General features: G+C 45.0%; 1 protein-coding gene across 1 annotated transcript in view; it reads left to right on the top strand.

Moving 5' to 3' along the window:
• Positions 1–5842: 5842 nt before the first annotated feature.
• Positions 5843–23062, top strand: part of LOC109864449 (beta-1,3-glucosyltransferase-like) — a 112204-nt gene continuing 94984 nt past the window's right edge. Inside the window, exon 1 of the mRNA XM_020452241.2 lies at positions 5843–6091. Coding sequence (XP_020307830.1) covers positions 6028–6091 — 64 coding nt within the window. The 5' untranslated portion in view covers positions 5843–6027. The remainder of the gene's footprint in view (positions 6092–23062) is intronic.

Below are 23062 nucleotides of genomic sequence, written 5' to 3'. Positions count from 1 at the left end.
ACAGCACTTAAAGTTGACCAGGGCAGAAATGTGGGTGTCCACATACTTTTGTATTATAGTGTATATGCACAACCATTGGCATCTGCCTCATCTGCTTTGAATGTAGTGCTGAATTACCTTTTTAAGAACTTGCGGATCTGTGTTTTCATAGCGGAGATGTGGGTGGCTCCTCCCACAACCTCCCCTGCTGTAATGTCTCCAAACTGCAACGGGGCCTGTTCCATTAATGCCACCAGAGGAACACACACACTCGCTCTCAGCAGGTCGGCATACAGGTCCTTGAACTTGGCCCTGGAACAGAACACTGTTCGCCAGCCAATAGCTCAGAGTCATTCCACAAAGGAACAGGACACTGGATCGTGTTCATTAGGGCACACTGTAACAAAGCATTTTAAAAACAGAAAAAACAAGTGTTTCTTATCAGACTTTGTTCAAATAGTACCTTTCTTTCACTCTGTTTTGGTCCCTTTTCTACCATTTTGTGCCTATTGAACAAGACCTCCTGGTGAGTTTAAGAGACTGTGTTGCCATGACCACACCTGTTCATCAAGAGTTGACTGTGGAGACACACAGTCTGGGTATGTTCTGTTGGAATAAAACAGGAGAAAATGTTTTGCAACAGAGTGAAATTACCCTAAATAATACTTTATTAACTTTTAAAAAGTGAACAGACAGACATGTTTTCCTTCAAAGAGGAGGTTTAGTATTTTACAACTTAATGTTAGATGGTTCCTCATCCTGAAAGTAGTCTATAGACCAGGATAAACTGTAATCCATGGTTCAGTTTCCTTTAAACAGCCAATACAAACTTCAGCTAACCTTGGCCAGCAACACACCACCCTGAACCCCACTCCTGCCTTGCCACTGAAATTAAGCAGGATCTGTCCTGGTCGGTTCCTGATGGGACACCAGATGCTGCTGGAAGTGGTGTTGGAGGGACAGTAGGAGGAACTCTTTCCTCTGGTCTAAAAAAAGATCCCAATGCCCCAGGGCAGTGAGTGGGGACATTTCCCTGTGTAGTGCGCTGTCTTCCGGATATAATGTTAAATAGGTGTCCTGTCTTTCTGTGTTCACTAAAAAACTCATAAGAGTTTAAGTTAGACACGTTAGCATAAATTACCTGGCTAAAGCCATGTTTCACTTTACTTGTCCATCCCTTTAACTTGCCCATGAATTCACAAGCAGACACGTGGAGGGCTGAATGTCCCATGTCAATGAAGACCACTATCTTGGGGTTTTCATTGGCTGATGGGAGGTCCTCTTTGTATGCCATAATTCAAAGTATAATTAATGGAGCATGTTTCCAGAGGAAAAGGATACATTTCCCATGATACTTGCTGTGGTGTTGTTGAGCAGTTGTAGGCAATTGAGACTAGTGTCAAACGTGCTGAAAGACATTCATTTCAGTGTATTAACATTACAAACAACACTAAAACTGTAACGGTCTTCTTCCTCCTCTGACGAGGAGTAGTAGGAAGGATCGGAGGACCAATGTGCAGCACGGTAAGTGTCCATCTATTTAATAAAGTAAATGAACACAGAACAAAAACAACAAAGTGAACGAACGAAACCGAAACAGTTCTGTCTGGTGCAGATACAAACACTCAACAGAAAACAAAGACATAACAAAATAACTAAGGTCAGAATGTGACAGTACCCCACCCCAAAGATGCGGACTCCGGCCGCAAAACCTGAACCTATAGGGGAGGGTCTGGGTGGGTGTCTGTCCACGGTGGCATCTCTGGCGCGGGACGTGGACCCCACTCCATCATAGTCTTCACCCTTCACTCCGGCTTCTTAACCCGCCTCCGTGGCACCTTTCGAGCGGCGACCCTCGCCGCCGACCTCAGACTGGAGACCCTAGCAACGGGAGATTTCGGCAGCACCGGACAGGTGGGCGATTCCAGCAATGCCGGAGTGACGGGCGTTTCCGGCAGCTCCGGAGTGAAGGGCGATTCCGGCAGCACCGGAGTAACAGATGGCTCTGGCAGCTCCTGACTGACCGGCGGCTCGGGCAGCTCCTGACTGACTGGCGGCTCTGGCAGCTCCTGACTGACCGGCGGCTCTGGCAGCTCCTGACTGGCGGGCGGCTCTGGCAGCTCCTGACTGACCGGCGGCTCTGGCAGCTCCTGACTGACCGGTGGCTCTGGCAGCTCAGGACAGACGGGCAACTCTGGCAGCTCAGGACAGACGGGCTACTCTGGCAGCTCAGGACAGACTGGTGACTCTGGCAGCTCAGGACAGACGGGCAACTCTGGCAGCTCAGGATAGACGGGCGACTCTGGCAGCTCAGGACAGATGGGCGACTCTGGCAGCTCAGGACAGACGGGCGACTCTGGCAGCTCAGGACAGACGGGCGACTCTGGCAGCTCAGGACAGACGGGAGACTCTGGCAGCTCAGGACAGATGGGAGACTCTGCAGCTCAGGACAGATGGGAGTCTCTGGCAGTGCTGGACAGGAGGAAGACTCTGGCAGCACTGGACAGGCGGGAGCACCTGTAGGGAGGAGACGGAGAGACAGCCTGGTGCGGGCGGCTGCCACCGGAGGGCTGGTGCGTGGAGGAGGCACCAGATAGACCGGACCGTGGAGGCGCACTGGAGGTCTCGAGCACTGAGCCTGCACAACCCTACCTGGCTGGATACTCCCCGTAGCCAGGCCAGTGCGGCGAGGTGGAATAGACCGCACTGGGCTGTGCTGGCGAACCGGGGACACCATGCTTAGGGCTGGTGCCATGTACCCCGGCCCGAGGAGACGCACTGGAGACCAGATGCACTGAGCCGGCTTCATGGCACCTGGCTCGATGCCCACTCTAGCCCGGCCGATACGAGGCGCTGCGATGTAACGCACCGGGCTATGCCTGCGCACCGCTTCACGGCATAACACGGTGCCTGCCCGGTCCACCTCTCTCCACGGTAAGCACGGGGAGTTGGCGCAGGTCTCCTACCTGACTTAGCCACACTCCCCGTGTGCCCCCTCCAATAAATGTTTGGGGCTGCCTCTCGTCCCAGCCGCGCTGCCGTGTTAGCTCCTCATAATGCCGCCTCTCGGCTTTCGCTACCTCCAGCTCTGCCTTGGGGCGGCGATATTCCCCAGCCAGTGCCCAGGGTCCCTTGCCGTCAAGTATCTCCTCCCATGTCCAGGAGTCCGGAGATTTCTGCTGCTGCCTGATACCACACTGCTTGTTCCTTTGGTGGTGGGTGATTCTGTAACGGTCTTCTTCCTCCTCTGACGAGGAGGACCAATGTGCAGCACGGTAAGTGTCCATATTTTTAACATGGTAAATGAACACTGAACAAAAACAACAAAGTGAACGAACGAAACCGAAACAGTTCTGTCTGGTGCAGATACAAACACTCAACAGAAAACAAAGACATAACAAAATAACTAATGTCAGAATGTGACAAAAACAGGTAATTGGTTAAAGCATTTTATAGTACAATCACTTTCACGGCCTCCAAAGTATATAACCTTCATTATCATGGAGACCTGAGAAATTGATCTAGACCAGGGGTATTCAATACGGTCCTAGAGGGCTGAAACATGTCTGGTTTTCATTCTTGCCTTCTAATCAGGGATGGATTTAGACCTGGAGCAGTAGGTGAGTGAACTCCCTGGCCAATCATATCAATTTATCTTTATCTAACTACCTACCTGTAGAAAATAAATCCATCAGTACTTCGTACCTTGAGGGCTGGTGATTCTACACTATGCTGGAGCATGGGAAGATTTAAGAGAACACAATCAGTCAATTTATTCTGCAGACTGGTTTTGGCTGTAGCCTTAATTTTGGTCAGGAGCATGGCTGTTAGCTGTTGCTTTTCACCCAAGTATGTCACCTGCGCACAGATAACACTGTTACCACAACACTGTTCATTCCAACTGCTGCAAAGTGTGAAAAAAGCTGGGATATTGGCTTGCATTGGTTTTGTGCCACACATGTTAAAAAGTTAGCATAGTGGCCAGGTAAACAAAACCAAAGCATGAATTGTGGTCTTACCTTGTCCATATACTGCTTACAGGGAAAGGAAACCAATATATATTATAATTTTGTAATTCTGGGTGAAATTAGCCAAAATTGTTTTTTAATGTTTGACTTCAGGTTTGAGGGTAAAGGCCTTATAGCATAATTTTTGTGAATGATTATGGATGATGAAATGGAACATGTCAAGTGTTTGTGTGTCCAACAGAGAACCACATTGTAAATGTGGCTATAGACACAATTATTATCTGATTTGTTGTCACGCCCTGGTCTTAGTATTTTGTGTTTATATATTTATTTGGTCAGGCCAGGGTGTGACATGGGTTTATTTTGTGTTGTGTTTTTGTATTGGGGTTTTAGTAGGTATTGGGATTGTGGCTGAGTAGGGGTGTCTAGCATAGTCTATGGCTGCCTGAGGTTCTCAATCAGAGTCAGGTGATTCTCGTTGTCTCTGATTGGGAACCATATTTAGGTAGCATGGGTTTCACTGTGTGTTTGTGGGTGATTGTTCCTGTCTCAGTGTGTTTGTATTTTCACCAGATAGGCTGTATAGGTTTTCACATTCCGTTTTTGTATTTGTCGTGTTTATTCATTGATTAAACATGTATCGAACTAACCACGCTGCATTTTGGTCCGACTCTCCTTCGACGGAAGAAAGCCGTTACATTTGTGGCTGTTACCCACCCACAACTTTATTTTTGGATCCAAATGATACAACAGCATTGTAGGGAGAAATGTAATACCGTCGTAAGAATGCACTGCAACTCAAAAGCATGTAGACCGCAGCAGAAATCTCCTCAAGTTGTTTATACATTCTGTTAATTTGGGGAGGGGTGGGAACTAGGCATAAACACAACTTCCAATAAACAATTAACTAATTACAAAAGGCTAGATATGAGTCTCATTCTGATAGTATTAAGAAACCTCATTTACAGCTAACCACTCATACATTAAACGCAATGAGAAAGAAAACATTATGATAGGGACCATATTTCAGAGTTGTGTGAGGCTACACTTTAAATTAAATGACATGAAGACTAAGTTTCTCATATGGTACATACACGTATTTAAGTATTTTTAAAGACTTCATCATTGGCAGTGTGAAATAAAAATAAAATGTGGGGATCACACAAAATGATTGCACAAAAATAACTATGTAAACCACGCCCCCAAATATTAAAATGAGCCCCGCCTCTAGCGGGGCTTGGTGGGGACTTGCCTCTGTTGGCCTTGGTAGGGGCTTGGCCTTGTTGGGCTGGTGTGGGCCATGTTGGGTAGATTTAGGATTGGTGTGGGCTAGCCCGTGTTGGGCTTGGTGGGGACTAGACTTTGTTGGGCTTGTGTAGGTGTATTTGGGATTGGTGTGGGCTAGCCTGTGTTGGTCTTGTTGTGGGCTAGCCCGCGTCGGGCTGGTGTGACAGGCTAGCCTGTCTTGAGCTGGTGTGGGCTCGCCTGTGTTGGGCTTGTTGTGGGCTAGCCCGTGCCCACCGAATACTGCATGGGGCCAATGGGGTCATGTTTCCAGGGATTCCCGATTGAGGCCTAAATATTTCAGCACTACCCCTACAGACATAAATAGAGATTGATTGAATCTCTGTTATTGTAGACATGATGAATGTAGCTATCGAAATCTATTGTATAAAATGTTATAATAAAATAGGCCTAATGAAGCGTGCATGCTTAGCCTATGTTGCAAAGCTATTTGTGCAGGCTATCATCTAGTCAAATATTAATATAAATAAAGACAGCATTTTAAATTAAATTTGTTTCGCTTTGAAAGTTTTAATAGATACAATTGTGTCCACCAAAAAAGACGTGCTTGTGCTTGTGTTATTGTAGCCTAGTCCGCACGACTATGAACAGTGCAGCATTTGGCCACAAGAGCGCGAGCCACACCAGATGAGGGGAAGGTGACAACATTCGCGTGCCTTTTAGTCCGATAGATTGTTGGTAAAGTAATACATTCCATTCCAAACACTGTCAAAGCCACACCGGAGGCTGTCAACAGCTTACTTCCACACACTTCAGCATCTCTCCGTCTTGCACGATGATCCCCGACAACCAAGATATCAGACACACAGTTGGTTTTTATTTCATTTTTCTGTCGTTCGGTAAGTATTGTTTAACTTGCCATTCTATTTGGAGTTATCCACATTTTACTGTTGCTTTGTGTGGCAAGTGGCTGCTTTAAGCAGAGAGTAGAGCAAGCACGGTGGCTCCATGTCTTGTTATGGGGACACCGTGTTGCACATCTTGGAAGAGCTAACGCTAGCTAGCCATGTAGCTAGTCAGCAAATGACTGGACATTGCGCATATTTGCATCAGGTTAGGAACTTAGAAACTCCTAATTGGAGAAGTTACACAGTCGCTAACGACTGCTGGTGTTAAATTGTGTTTTTAGTTAATTGTGAATTGCACAAACGCATGTTTTTACTACGACAGCTAAGAACAAGCTGTGGAAGCTAGCTACTGTATATTGAGTACATTCTAAACTTCCTGACCAGGGGCATATTCTTTACGCCGATTCTTTTGCAAAACGTTTCTTAAACGGGAGTCAACGGAACGAAACAGGGAGGGACCTCAATTAATTTGTCCAATATAAACTCTGGTTTTGGCTCTGTTTGCTTCCGTTTGGTTCTTACGGTTAACGGTTTCTGTAATGAATACGCCCCAGTGTTTTGCTGGCTGCTGAGTGCGCTGTTTATGGTGTGCAAGTTTGCTTACATTCTATGAAAATTACTTTTAAAATTGTAACTGTGCGGTTACGTTTGAATAGCTACATTGTACTCATTGATTACTCCGACCAATAGCTCAACGTGATGGATGTGCGGCGCAATTAGCACAGCGGCTAACTGTAAATTAGGTCTCATATTGCATCATTATTCTGCCCAAAAAAGTTCAGGTAACAGATTAGCAATACCTAAAGACTACAGCCAGGAATAATGCATTATGATGTGGTTATGCATTGTAAGACTTGTCATATACATGTATGACCCATAGGTATCAATATGATCAATATCCATGAACCTGACTAAATACTATTTGTTAAATAAGAATCTTATTCAGCACACCTGGGTTCAAATACTATTTGACATCTTTAAATACTTTGAGGGGCTGGTTTCCTGGACACAGATTAAGCATAGTCCTTGACGCTATCCAATGGATTGTAATAATTTGTTGGTAAAAAAGTGGAGGTTTTAAAACATGTTTTAATTTGCTCCATGGCTCAGGCAGCCAAGTGTATGCTATGGTGAAAGCTGTTTGGCTCAGCTAAAGATGATCTATTATATTGCTCAGCTCAGATGCGACTTGTGAAGAGGAATAACTTTGCTGGTGTTTCTAATTAATAAACAATGCCATGCTGGTGGGTGGTAACATTCAAATAAAACCCAGCCCTCAAAAGAACCACAAACTGAAAAGTATTAGCACATCATATAATGGGAAATACACGGCATTGGCATGGCAAATATCAGAAGTTTCCACTACAGATTTCCCACTTCAACCACAAATATATCATACTTTGACTTAAAACAATGACTTATTGTCTTAAATTCTTGTGCCACATCACGGGTAGGCTAAACTATGGGCATCGTCTTTCAGCTGAAAAAAATTGAATTTCTGCTCTTGTGGGGATTTAATCAAATAAGATTTGAACCCAGGTCTGCTATTCATTATTCACCATAGTGGTTACAGATTATCTCACCAATTGTCCACGCTGTACTAACAGCCTCATGAGCATTAATGTAATTGTTGAACGGTATAAGTGAATGGAGTAGATTTTACAAGAATGTATCTGTAACACCACAGTTTTGTAGATTAGCCTATTGTGTGGGCAACCAACTCACTTCCTTGTGGTTATTGTCCTGCCTGAGATTGGAAGATTGGGAATTCGATCCCTGGCCTAGTCATACCAAAGACTGTAAAAAATGGGTCCCAATGCATCTCTGCTTGGCACTCAGCAGATGGATTGGCAGGGGTAAGGTCCCACGATAGACTAGCATCCTGTCCAGGGGGTATATTTGTACATCAAACTGCCTCACGCTACAGAAACAGGATATGGTTCCTGCTCCTATGAGCTGTTCTGGCTCCTACCTAAGTATGAGCAGATCATTGCCTTGCTGTGGTTCAAGCAGATCTGACCCTGCCATTTAGTGGCGCCCTGTGCTCTTCACAGATGAAAGCAGGGTGACACTGAGCACGTGACAGACATGACAGTCTGCAGACGCTGTGGAGAACGTTCTGCTGCCTTCAACATCCTCCAACATGACCGGTTTGGCGGTGGGTCATTCATGGTGTGGGGTGGCATTTCTTTGGGGGGCCGCACAGCCCTCCATGTGCTCGCCAGAGGTAGCCTGACTGCCATTAGGTACCGAGAAGAGATCCTCAGACCCCTTGTGAGAATATATGCTGGTGCGGTTGGCCCTGGGTTCCTCCTAATGCAAGACAATGCTAGACCTCATGTGGCTAGAGTGTGTCAGCAGTTCCTGCAAGAGGAAGGCGTTGATGCTATGGACTGGCCCGACCGTTCCCCAGACCTGAATCCAATTGAGCACATCTGGGACATCATGTCTCGCTCCATCCACCAACGCCACGTTGCACCACAGACTGTCCAGGAGTTGGAGGATGCTTTAGTCCAGGTCTGGGAGGAGATCCCTCAGGAGACCATCCACCGCCTCATCAGGAGCATGCCCAGGCGTTGTAGGGAGGTCATACAGGCACGTGGAGGCCACACACACTACTGAGCCTCATTTTGACTTGTTTTAAGGACATTACATTAAAGTTGGATCAGCCTGTAGTGTGGTTTTCCACTTTAATTTTGAGTGTGACTCCAAATTCAGACCTCCATGGGTTGATCAATTTGATTTCCATTGATCATTTTTGTGTGATTTTGTTGTCAGCACATTCAATGATGTAAAGAAAAAAGTATTTAATAAGAATATTTCATTCAGATCTAGGTGTTATTTTAGTGTTCCCTTTATTTTTTTTGAGCAGTGTATTTCTCTCATTTGCTGTTTTTCAGCAACAGTTTTTGACAACCATCCACCTGTACAGCCACCACCAGCTAAAACAACCTTAAGGTCTGTCATTGGAACTCCATTCCCCCTGCTGGGGGTTTCGATGCCAGTAGAGCCGCATAGGGCTACCTGCCATCACATCTGTCTTTGACGATCTTCCCTCGGACACGACGCCATTCCTAAAACTATTTTAAAAAATTCCATATTGCATTGCATCTTTGTTCATAAAGCTGTACTCGATTTGAAAGGAAACTCCCAAAGTCATATTCTACCGTTATACTAATTTAAAGCAATAGTCATGTGTGGTCACCTAGATGATCATTTCAGCACCGTTCGCACTGCTTTGGGACAAGCATGGGGGACTCGTATTGATTAATCAATCAATGTCAGATTTTTGCATTCACTGAATCTCCGTTTGGCTCTTTGGTAACAATGAGGCTGGTAAAATGTTAGCTAAGTTGAGGTGAATGCTCATGATCATCTTTATTCCAGTTTGCTTATATATTAGCTGATCAGAAAATAATTCTACCATGTTATGTAGCATAACAAGTAGCCTGTCCTACATCTGACCAAAAGCTTGTCTGATAATCAATCATGTCGTACTCCTGACCAAAAGCTTGTGACTTGTCTAATAATCAATCAATGTGATTTTGTTTTTACTGTATCCCTGTCTGTATATTTGGCTAATTGATCTCTAGCTAGGCAAGTGGGGGTGGTAGCTCATTTATTTGTTTGTCATCTATCACTTATCAGAAACATTTAACATGCAATAATGTAGGGCTGGGCGATATGGACAAAATTGTGTGTGTCGAGAGCACTGGTTGAGAGAGAATTTCAGCAGCCAGCCAAGCAGCACCAGTGCACGTAGTAAAAACTTTTTACCAGTCATAGGTAGGCTGTTTAGATTGCCAGTATGCAGACACCCATTCCAACCCTTTTGCCATAAAACATATGAACACGGTAGAACTAATAAAACTGGAAAACAACTTTAGGGGCACTAGAATGTGTAGATAAAGTAAATTGAGGTGGTTTAAAGTAAACTGCATTTTAATGTTGGTTTTCCTTATGGAATATCGTATCAAGTGAAGGGTTTTACGCATGCACAGTTCTTGGTTCTCGAGCGCTGAGCAAGTGGACATTTTAAATGGAAGTTATGGAACTCTCTTGCGTGCTTCTGTTATGGGAAAACTCAACAATGAAATTGGCATTAAATGTGGAGAATGATACAGTTGCATCTGTTGGCCATCAAGTAGGTTATACTTTATATGCAGTTGTAGGCTACTGTAGCCTGAAATGACGATATCGCCGCAGCCATTGTGTAGCCTACCTGGAGCTGGAAAACCAATTGAATAAATAGCCTATAGCTTCAGTAGATTTGAGTTGTAGCCTTGTGTTGTTAAGCAATTATTAATAGTCATGTTTAATTCAGTAATTTGGAAGGTATCAATTGTGATCATGTTCACAGTTTTATTGCAAGTGTATCATTCTCCACATTTAATGTCAGTCTCATTTTGGATATTTCTCTGAAGTTAGATGTTGGCCTATTAGGGGCTATAGGATACCTACATCTAGCTCAGCAAACCATAGTAAAGTTGAATAGTCAGTAGCCTATGCCTATTGTAATGACAAGTCAATCTTGCAAATATCTGGCATATAATAACTGCACAACTGACAGAAAATATCCTAACATTTGTTTTTTGAAGTTCGTCCCAGTGTTTCTTGCACAGAGATTTCAAGACCCTCTGTCCAACTTTCATCACTCACTCTTTATTGGATATATTTGAGGGGTCATTGGGCTAGATTTAGGTCTGGTATTATCAGGTTGAATATCTAATTATGTTTGCTCTGACGCAGTACATTGATTAGCTAGCTAGTGATTAGCATTAATGATTAGCATTAGCGGCTAACAAGATTTAGGCCCAACTTGCTAAGAAAGGAGAAACTAGTTGTTTGCAGATGTAAGAAACACAAACTAGTAGTGTAAATATAGAACGCTAGTGGATTTATATTAAGAAGCAACGTGAAAACAACACCGTTGTCATCAACATTGTTGCATGTGCTGCATTGACCATGCAGAGACTGAAGTTTTTTGTGGTCGAGGTTCAAGAAATGCACTTCTTCTTCTTTGGTATAATCTCGTTGTCAACAATTATATGTGCATTCCGCCACCTACTGTACAGGTGGATAATAAAGATCCGAAACGTAGACCATTTGCAACTGGTTGAGGTGCATCCACCTCCATATCTTCAGAACTGGGGCCTCTTGCCCCTTAAACTCTCTTCACCGCCTCCACATAGGAGATTTGCTGTACAGCCCTGATCCTTGATACCTCAATCTCTTTCACCCTAACAGGCTGACTACATCGCTCGCATCGCAAAATACATTTTGAAATCTATATATATTCAATTATTGCACCCACACTGCTCGCGCGTGACAACAAGTGTCTGCGTTGCCAAGGGCTAAAATAGTTGTTGCGACGCAGATTACGCTGCAAGTCCTGCCTCTCCCATCGCCTCATTGGTTTGTAGAAGCAGGTACCCACGTGCCATCTCCTCATTGGTTATACCCACGTGGGTGACTGAATGACGAACGAGGTCAGTAGCGGTACTGCACCTAATTTATGAAAGTTGCCAATCGCAATATAAAGTCAAGAGAAGAAAAAGGCTGGAAGGAGGAGTGATGACTAGAAACGATTCGGTTGACCATTTATGCGTGGATTAATTGGCGGAGTAGAGGACCTTGTACATTTCAGGTAAAATAACAACCCAATGTTTATCTCAGGACAAAATAGCTAGCAAGTGCAAGCAAGCAGGCTAAATTGCCATAAATGTTTAATGCTTTTCGACCTGTCCCCATATTAATATAATTGTTTTTGAGTTTATTTTGATATTTTAACCTGCGTGTCGTGATCACGTTTGGTGTGGGGGGGGCAAAATCAATTTCTGCACGTTGGCGCATGCTCGCAAATATGATCCCCACCACACTTGCAACATTTTACATTCACAGACTCTTCAAAAAAATATTCCTTCCATCTGCAAACACTTGACACATGGCCAAACGTTTTACACTTCTTGCATTGTATCTTATATATCCCAATTTTAGATAGGGTGGTAAATACTCATCAAACATCAATCGTACAGATACACTTTGCTCCTTTTTCCCATTCTTCATACAGGTCAAGCAACATGCATTGAACTTTTCCTGGAATTTGTTGCCTAAGATATTGATTATCAATGTCCAACGTGATGCCAGAGAACACCTTTTACCGGTGCCCTGTTCCAGAAATCAAAGCCGTCCACTTCATGCGTTGATTAATTTGCGAGCCACGATGCACGCTCCTTCTGCTCTTTAGAGACACATCATTGCATCTTTAGATGCAATCAAACTAACTCCTGGTTACTTTGATTGCATCAACTCTTCCCAACAGCGCCTTTAAACATAATCAAGCACTTTATTTTTTAAATAAAATAACAAATAAATAACTTAAATTTCTGCCAAACATCCATTTGAATAATCGCTCAAAAGACCTGTGTTTTGAATGCGTGTTTGATTAGGAAAACATTGGGATCAGTTATGGGTCTACTTTCGATAGTTTACAAGGTCCAACAAGGCACATTAGCAGCCGCAGGGTCGTCATAGGGTGTATTTTGTTAGGATGTATCAGCGTTAACAGATGCCATTGGAATATGGGCTTCTTCTGATACTGGTCTTGTGGCTCATCATCAGCCTATTCATATCGCAATTTAAAAAATGTCAATCATCGGAAAAATATGTTTAATCAAGGCCACAAATTTCTCTGGCCCAGCCAATATTGGAATCCTGGTGCCGCTAGTGTCTGCAGCTGCTGCGGCTGAAAGAGACCTAGTACGCTAAAAGGTGAATCCTGGTGCCGCTAGTGTCTGCAGCTGCTGCGGCTGAGAGAGAACTGTAGTATGCTAAAAGGTGAATCTTGGTGCTGCTAGTGTCTGCAGCTGCTGCGGCTGAGAGAGAGACGTAGTACGCTAAAAGGTGAATCCTGGTGCCGCTAGTGTCTGCAGCTGCTGCAGCTGCTGCGGCTGAGAGAGAGACGTAGTACGCTAACGGGTGAATCCTGGTGCCGCTAGTGTCTGCAGCTGCTGCAGCTGCTGCGGCTGAGAGAGAACTGTAGTACGCTAAAAAGGTGAATCTTGGTGCTGCTAGTGTCTGCAGCTGCTGCGGCTGAGAGAGAGACGTAGTACGCTAACGGGTGAATCCTGGTGCCGCTAGTGTCTGCAGCTGCTGCGGATGAGAGAGAGCCGTAGTACGCTAACAGGTGAATCCTGGTGCCGCTAGTGTCTGCAGCTGCTGCAGCTGCTGCGGATGAGAGAGAGCCGTAGTACGCTAAAAGGTGAATCCTGGTGCCGCTAGTGTATGGGCATATGGGCTTCTTCTGATACTGGTCTTGTGGCTCATCATCAGCCTATTCATATCGCAATTAAAAAAATGTCAATCATCGGAAAAATATGTTTAATCAAGGCCACAAATTTCTCTGGCCCAGCCAATATTGGAATCCTGGTGCCGCTAGTGTCTGCAGCTGCTGCGGCTGAAAGAGACCTAGTACGCTAAAAGGTGAATCCTGGTGCCGCTAGTGTCTGCAGCTGCTGCGGCTGAAAGAGACCTAGTACGCTAAAAGGTGAATCCTGGTGCCGCTAGTGTCTGCAGCTGCTGCGGCTGAGAGAGAACTGTAGTATGCTAAAAGGTGAATCTTGGTGCTGCTAGTGTCTGCAGCTGCTGCGGCTGAGAGAGAGACGTAGTACGCTAAAAGGTGAATCCTGGTGCCGCTAGTGTCTGCAGCTGCTGCAGCTGCTGCGGCTGAGAGAGAGACGTAGTACGCTAACGGGTGAATCCTGGTGCCGCTAGTGTCTGCAGCTGCTGCAGCTGCTGCGGCTGAGAGAGAACTGTAGTACGCTAAAAAGGTGAATCTTGGTGCTGCTAGTGTCTGCAGCTGCTGCGGCTGAGAGAGAGACGTAGTACGCTAACGGGTGAATCCTGGTGCCGCTAGTGTCTGCAGCTGCTGCGGATGAGAGAGAGCCGTAGTACGCTAACAGGTGAATCCTGGTGCCGCTAGTGTCTGCAGCTGCTGCAGCTGCTGCGGATGAGAGAGAGCCGTAGTACGCTAAAAGGTGAATCCTGGTGCCGCTAGTGTATGGGCATATGGGCTTCTTCTGATACTGGTCTTGTGGCTCATCATCAGCCTATTCATATCGCAATTAAAAAAATGTCAATCATCGGAAAAATATGTTTAATCAAGGCCACAAATTTCTCTGGCCCAGCCAATATTGGAATCCTGGTGCCGCTAGTGTCTGCAGCTGCTGCGGCTGAAAGAGACCTAGTACGCTAAAAGGTGAATCCTGGTGCCGCTAGTGTCTGCAGCTGCTGCGGCTGAGAGAGAACTGTAGTATGCTAAAAGGTGAATCCTGGTGCCGCTAGTGTCTGCAGCTGCTGCGGCTGAGAGAGAACTGTAGTACGCTAAAAAGGTGAATCTTGGTGCTGCTAGTGTCTGCAGCTGCTGCGGCTGAGAGAGAGACGTAGTACGCTAACGGGTGAATCCTGGTGCCGCTAGTGTCTGCAGCTGCTGCAGCTGCTGCGGATGAGAGAGAGCCGTAGTACGCTAAAAGGTGAATCCTGGTGCCGCTAGTGTATGGGCATATGGGCTTCTTCTGATACTGGTCTTGTGGCTCATCATCAGCCTATTCATATCGCAATTTAAAAAATGTCAATCATCGGAAAAATATGTTTAATCAAGGCCACAAATTTCTCTGGCCCAGCCAATATTGGAATCCTGGTGCCGCTAGTGTCTGCAGCTGCTGCGGCTGAAAGAGACCTAGTACGCTAAAAGGTGAATCCTGGTGCCGCTAGTGTCTGCAGCTGCTGCGGCTGAGAGAGAACTGTAGTATGCTAAAAGGTGAATCTTGGTGCTGCTAGTGTCTGCAGCTGCTGCGGCTGAGAGAGAGACGTAGTACGCTAAAAGGTGAATCCTGGTGCCGCTAGTGTCTGCAGCTGCTGCAGCTGCTGCGGCTGAGAGAGAGACGTAGTACGCTAACGGGTGAATCCTGGTGCCGCTAGTGTCTGCAGCTGCTGCAGCTGCTGCGGCTGAGAGAGAACTGTAGTACGCTAAAAAGGTGAATCTTGGTGCTGCTAGTGTCTGCAGCTGCTGCGGCTGAGAGAGAGACGTAGTACGCTAACGGGTGAATCCTGGTGCCGCTAGTGTCTGCAGCTGCTGCGGATGAGAGAGAGCCGTAGTACGCTAAAAGGTGAATCCTGGTGCCGCTAGTGTCTGCAGCTGCTGCAGCTGCTGCGGATGAGAGAGAGCCGTAGTACGCTAAAAGGTGAATCCTGGTGCCGCTAGTGTCTGCAGCTGCTGCGGCTGAGAGAGAACTGTAGTACGCTAAAAAGGTGAATCCTGGTGCCGCTAGTGTCTGCAGCTGCTGCGGCTGCGAGATGGCCGTAGTACGCTAACGGGTGAATCCTGGTGACGCTATTTTTAATTTCACCTTTTATTTAACCAGGTTGGCTAGTTGAACAAGTTCTCATTTAAAACTGCGACCTGGCCAGGATAAAGCAAAGCAGTGCGACACAAACAACAACACAAAGTTACACATGGAATAAACAATCAACAATAAACAAGTCAATGACACAGTAGTCTATATACAGTGTATGCAAAAGGCATGAGGAGGTAGGCAATAAATAGGCCATAGGAGCGAATAATTTAAATTTAGAAGATTAACACGAGTGATAAATGAGGAGATGATGATGTGCAAGTAGAGATACTGGTGTGCAAAAGAGCAGAAAAGTACATAAAAACAGTATGGGGATGAGGTAGGTAGATTGGGTGGGCTATTTACAGATGGACTATGTACAGCTGCAGCGATCGGTTAGCTGCTCAGATAGTTGATGTTTAAAGTTGGTGAGGGAAATAAAAGTCTCCAACTTCAGTGACTTTTGCAATTCGTTCCAGTCACTGGTAGCAGAGAACTGGAAGGAAAGGCGGCCAAAGAGGTGTTGGCTTTGGGGATGATCAGTGAGATATACCTGCTGGAACGTGTGCTACGGGTGGGTGTTGTTATCGTGACCATTGAACTGAGATAAGGCGGAGCTTTACCTAACAGACTTATAGATGACCTGGAGTCAGTGGGTCTGGTGACGAATATGTCGCGAGGGCCAGCCGACTAGAACATACAGGTCGCAGTGGTGGGTGGTATAAGGTGATTTGGTAACATAACGGATGGCAATGTGATAGACTACTCAGCAAACTGGATCCAGAGTATTGGTAGCTATTTTGTAGATGACATCGCCGAAGTCGAGGATCGGTAGGATAGTCAGTTTTACTAGGGTAAGTTTGGCGGCGTGAGTGAAGGAGGCTTTGTTGTGAAATAGAAAGCCGATTCTAGATTTGAGATGTTTGATATGAGTCTGGAAGGAGAGTTTACAGTCTTACCAGACACCTAGGTATGTATACAGTGCCTTGCGAAAGTATTCGGCCCCCTTAAACTTTGCGACCTTTTGCCAAATTTCAGGCTTCAAACATGAAGATATAAAACTGTTTTTTTTTTGTGAAGAATCAACAACAAGTGGGACACAATCATGAAGTGTAACGCCATTTATTGGATATTTCAAACTTTTTTAACAAATCAAAAACTGAAAAATTGGGCGTGCAAAATTATTAGTGCGGGCGGCGAACGGTTGAAAAGCATGCATTTGGTTTTACTCGTGTTTAAGAGCAGTTGGAGGCCATGGGAGGAGTGCAATCCGGAAACCGGATTGCACAGCGGAGAAGGTACGGTGGGATTCTAAATGGTCAGTGATCGGTTTATTAACTTGGCTTTCGAAGACTTTAGATGGGCAGGATGGATGTAGGTTTGTAACAGTTTGGGTCTAGGTTGTCACCCCCTTTGAAGAAGGGGATGACCGCGGGAGCTTTCCAATCTTTAGGGATCTCAGACGATACGAAAGAGAAATTGAACAGGCTGGTAATAGGGGTTGCAACAATGGCGACGGATAGTTTTAGAAAGAGAGGGTCCAGATTGTCTAGCCAACTGATTTGTACGGGTCCAGGTTTTTCATTTCTCTCGGGGGGGGGGGGGGGGGGGGAAATGCCGTTGAGAAATGCTTATTGAAATGTTCGATTATCATGGATTTATCGGTGGTGACTGTATTACTTAGCCTCAGTGCAATGGGCAGCTGGGAGGAAGTGTTTTTGTTCTCCATGGACTTTACAGTGTCCCAAAACCTTTTGGAGTAAGAGCTACAGTATGCAAATTTCTGCCTGAAAAAACTAGCCTTTGCTTTCCTCACTGACTGCGTGTATTGGTTCCTGACTTCCCTGAACAGTTGCATATCGCTGGGACGATTCGATGCTATTGCAGTCTACCACAGGATGTTTTTGTGCTGGTCAAGGGATGTCAGGTCTGGAGTGAACCAAGGGCTATATCAAATCAAATGTATTTATATAGTCCTTCTTACATCAGATGATATCTCAAAGTGTTGTACAGAAACCCAGCCTAAAACCCCAAACAGCAAGCAATGCAGGTGTAGAAGCACGGGCAAGTATATCTGTTCTTAGTTCTGCATTTTTTTGAACGGGGCATGCTTATCTAAGATGGTGAGGAAATTACTTTTTAAGAATGACCAGGCATCCTCAACTGACAGGATGAGTTCAATAGCCTTCTAGGATACCTGGGCCAGGTTGATTAGAATGGCCTGCTCGCAGAAGTGTTTTAGGGAGCGTTTGACATTGATGAGGAGTGGTCGTTTGACCAGGGATACAGGCAATGAGGCAGTGATCGCTGAGATCCTGATTGAAAACAGCAGAGTATTTGTGTATTTGGATGTGTATTTGGAGGGCAAGTTGGTCAGGATAATGTCTGAGGGTGCCCATGTTTATGGATTTAGGGTTGTACCTGGTGGTTTCCTTGATAATTTGTGTGAGATTGAGGGCATCTATCTTAGATTGTAGGACTCCCTGGGTGTTAAGCATATCCCAGTTTAGGTCACCTAACAGGTGTCGAATGGTGTCCAGGGCACAGCTGGGAGCGATGGGAGAGACTTATTTATGGAGGGATTCATTTTTAAAATTAGAAGCTCAAACTGTTTGGACATAGACCTGGAAAGTATGACAGAACTTTGCAAGCTATCTCTGCAGTAGATTGCAACTCCTCCCCCTTTGGCAGTTCTATCTTGACGGAAAATGTTGTAGTTGGGTATGGAAAGCTCAGAATTTTTGGTGGCCTTCCTAAGCCAGGATTCAGACACGGCAAGGACATCAGGGTTGTTGGAGTGCGCTAAAGCAGTGAGTAAAGCCAACTTAGGTAGGAGGCTTCTCATGTTAACATGCATGAAACCAAGGCTTTTTCGATTACAGAAGTCAACAAATGAGGGTTCCTGGGGACATGCATGGCCTGGGTTTACCCCCACATCACTCGAGGAACAGAGGAGGAGTAGGATGAGGGTACGGTTAAAGGTTATCAAAACTTGTCAAAACTTGCCAAGAGCGTTGGGGACAGAGAATAAAAGGAGCAGATTTCTGGGCGTAGTAGAATAGATTCAGGGCGTAATGTAATGTGCAGTATGGTGGGGTGCAGGTACAGCAGAGGTAAGCCCAAGCACTGGGTGATGATAAGAGAGGTTGGATCTCTGGACATGCTGGTTATAATGGGTGAGGTCGCCGCATATGTGTGAGGTGGGACAAAGGCGGTATCAGAGGTATGATGAGTGGAACTAGGGGCTCCATTGTAAATTTAAACAATGATAACTAACCTAAACAACAGTATACAAGGTATATTGACATTTGAGAGAGACATACAGCGAGGCATAAAGTAATCACAGGTGTTGATTGGGAGAGCTAGCTAAGACGACAACAGCTAATCAGCTAAAACAACAACAGTTAAAATGGTGATGAATGGGCAGAGAGGGTCGGTTAACTACACACAGAGCCTGAGTTCGCAGCTGGGGCCCAAAGATAAACAAAAAATAAACAGAATGGAGTACCATGATTAATGGACAGTCCTGCAGGCATCAGCTATGTAGCCAAGTGATCATAGGGGGCAGCAATCGATGGAACAGGGAAGCCGCGGAGTAGTCGTTACTACGCTAGTACGCGGGCGACACGGCGTTTAAAGTTAGTAGCTAGTGGAAGCGTCTGCTCCGACGTCCGACGGAGGCCGGTTGAAGGCACAGCGGATGGAGTGCTCGTCGGCAGACCAGTCGTGGGGGTGCGGCGGGGCGCCGTGTCGACAAAGGATCCAATCCAGATGGCGAAAGAGGTATTGTAGTTGTAGTAATTTAGTTTGCTAGCCGGGAGATGTGCTTGGCTCACGGCTAGCTTCGGGGCAGGGACATTAGCCACTATAGCCACTCAGTAGCAGTGGTGATCCGGTTCCAAGGTCCAGAGCCTACGGCAAGTATCCGGTGGAGTAGTGGGTTCTAGCCGTGTTTGGGTGGAGTCCGGGTGAACAACTGAGTAGGACGGGAGGTGGGCCTCAGGGATAGCTTCGGTACTGGGTAACTCGGTGGGTGCTATCTAGCTGTGAAGATCAGGAGTAATGGTCCAGGGATTATGGCAGAAATCTGCCATTGTAGTGGAGAGACAGTCCGATACTGGTAGGCTGGCAAGTATTATCCAGGCAAAAAAAAAATAATAGGGCTGGTACCTGTGCAGAAGGTAAAGGCCGCTAGCAGTGGCTAACAATGACTAAATAGCTTGTAGCTGGTTAGCTTCTGATGGCTCGGTGGTTCTAAAAACAAAAATAAATTGCGGTTCTGTATCAAGTTGGGTGAGGCAGGTTTACGGAAGGTATAATTTAATTAAAATGGAAAAGAGATTGAAATGTATACAAAAAAAGACTAGAAATACAAAGTACACGAGAGGACGAACAAAACATGTCTGCACTGCTACGCCATCTTGGATCAAGTGTCAAGTGTCTGCAGCTGCTGCTGTCATATGCTAAAAGGTGAATCCTGGTGCCGCTAGTGTCTGCAGCTACTGCTGCTGAGTAAGCCATAGTACGCTAAAAGGTGTGCTGACACACATTTTTTTTTTTACTGCCTGGCAACCCCGAAAAACCCACCCAGTCCGAATCACAATGTTGTGCACAAATGTCTTTATATCCCTGTTAGTGAGCATTTCTCCTCTGCCAAGATAATCCATCCACCTGACAGGTGTGGCATGTCAAGAAGCTGACTAAACAGAATGAATATTACACATGTGCAGCTTGTGCTGGGGACAATAAAAGGCCACTCTAAAATGTGCAGTTTTTTCACACAACACAATGCCAAAGATGTCTCAAGGTTTCAGGGAGGGTTAAATTGGCATGCTGAATGCAGGAATGTCTACCAGAGCTGTTGCCAGAGAACTGAATGTCCAATGTCGTTTTAGAGAATTTGGAAATATGTGCAACCGGACAACTGAAGACCACGTTTAACCACGCCAGCCCAGGACCTCCACATAGGGCTTCTTCACCTGCGCTATCATCTGACACCCGCCACAGGGACAGCTGATGAATTTGTGGGTTTGCACATCCGAAGAATTTCTGCACAAACTGTCAGAAACCGCCTCAGGGAAGCTCATCTGCATGCTCGTCTTCCTCACCAGAGTCTTGACCTGACTGCAGTTTGGCGTTGTAACCAACTTCAGTGGGCAAATGCTCACCTTTGATGGACACTGGCACGCTAGAGAAGTGTGCTCTTCACAGAGGATTCCCGGTTTCAACTGTACCGAGCAGATTGAAGGCAGCGTTTATGGCGTTGTGTGGGAGAGCAGTTTGACGTTAACGTTGTGAACAGAGTGACCCATGGTGGCAGTGTGGTCATGGTTTGGACAGGCATAAGCTATGGACAACAAACACAATTGCATTTTATCGATTGGCTATTTGAATGTGTACAACAATTTGTCCCAGCTCCCGCCAACATCCAGCAACTTCTCACAGCCATTGAAGAGGAGTGGGACAACATTCCACAGGCCACAATCAACAGCCTGATCCACTATATGTGAAAGGAGATGTGTTACGCTGCATGAGGCCAATGGTGGTCACACCAGATACTGACTGGTTTTCTGATCCACGCCCCTACCTTTTTTTTTTGTAAGCTATCTGTGACTAATAGATGTATATCTGTATTCCCAGTCAAAGTGTGCACTGTTCACAACAAAGGCTTTTTTCAAACACCCATTATTAAATGAACTTAGGCTGCAGTGAAACTGTTATTGAATCTTGTCCTTTGCTTAAGCTACTCATCACATTAGGAATTGTATTGTTAGTGTGCATGCAATGCTTTATTGTAAAGGTGACTCATTCAATCATTTGGGGCAGCAGGGTAGCCTAGTGGTTAGAGCGTTGGACTAGTAACCGAAAGGTTGCAAGTTCGAATCCCCAAGCTGACAAGGTACAAATCTGTCGTTCTGCCCCTGAACAGGCAGTTAACCCACTGTTCCTAGGCCGTCATTGAAAATAAGAGTTTGTTCTTAACTGACTTGCCTAGTAAAATAAAGGTAAAAAAAATTAAAATTTCATTTGGTCAGTATCCCCTGCTCAAACTTCCCGCCTCTGAGCATTAAAACTATATTTTTTTTACGAGTAAAGATATCTTAAATTGAAATATCCAGAAAATATTATATATATTATATATATATATATATATATATATATATATTCCTTTAATTTAGTTTGCCTGTGAAAGTTGCGCCTCAAGCAGCTCTGATTCTCAATTCTCTCTCCGACTCTCATTTAAATAGTCAAAAACGGTCGTAAATATCACAGAGTAGGCCTTCAATGAAGATGGAGGAATCTTAACTTTAAGTCACCTAACCCAGCTCATTAGCCTAACTTTTGACAGGATTTATTTTTCTTAATCAAGGTTCTTTAACTTCTTGAGGGAAAGGTTATTGTGAGATCCTGCATCTTGTCTGATGACTTTTAACATGAGTCAACAAAGTAAAAGTTGGCCTTGGTGTGAGTGTTCCTATTAATTACCAGTGACACTGACTTAGATTCATAGTCCCGGGCACAGCACCTGACGAGAGAACATACATTTTGATATTTCGATGTTACAGCATTATTTATGATCGGCAGTGGGAGACTTCTCGCGTGACACAACCCATTATGTCCACACTGCATCTAACTGTGAACTAGGCCTAGGCTAAATCTGAGGATTTTTTTACAATTCTATTTTTATTTAGTCACATGGTCGCAGATGTAGTTGCAGTGTACATACTTAAGCTCAGAGCTCGAACAATGCAGGTGTGAATGAAACAATAAAACAATTTCATAAAATACACTGAGTGTACAATACGTTAGGAATAGCTTCCTAATATTGAGTTGCACCCCCTTTTGTCCTCAGAACAGCCTCAATTCATCAGGGCATGGACTATAATATTGACTCCAATGCTTTCCACAGTTGTGTCAAGTTGGCTGGATGTCCTTTGGGTAGTGGACCATTCTTGATACACACAGGAAACAGTTGAATGTGAAAAACCCAGCAGCGTTGCAGTTCTTGACACTCAAACCGGAGCGCCTGGCACCTACTACCATTCCCCGTTCAAAGACGCTTAAAAATGTAGTCTTGCCGATTAATACTCAGAATGGCACACATCTCATTTGTCTCAAAGCGTAAAAATGATTATTTAACCTGTCTCCCCTTCATCTACACTGATTTCAAATCAAATCAAATTTCATTTGTCACATACACATGGTTAGCAGATGTTAATGCGAGTGTAGCGAAATGCTTGTGCTTCTAGTTCCGACAATGCAGTAATAACCAACAAGTAATCTAGCTAACAATTCCAAAACTACTACCTTATAGACACAAGTGTAAGGGGATAAAGAATATGTACATAAAGATATATGAATGAGTGATGGTACAGAGCGGCATAGGCAAGATACAGTAGATGGTATTGAGTGCAGTATATACATATGAGATGAATATGTAAACAAAGTGGCATAGTTAAAGTGGCTAGTGATACATGTATTACATAAAGATGCAGTAGATGATATAGAGTACAGTATATACGTATACATATGAGATTAATAATGTAGGGTATGTAAACATTATATTAGG

This window comes from Oncorhynchus kisutch, linkage group LG19, assembly GCF_002021735.2.
Source record: "Oncorhynchus kisutch isolate 150728-3 linkage group LG19, Okis_V2, whole genome shotgun sequence".
NCBI lineage: Eukaryota > Metazoa > Chordata > Actinopteri > Salmoniformes > Salmonidae > Oncorhynchus > Oncorhynchus kisutch.
The sequence above is the reverse complement of the archived record's forward strand: the minus strand, read 5'-3'. Positions and strand labels throughout refer to the sequence as shown.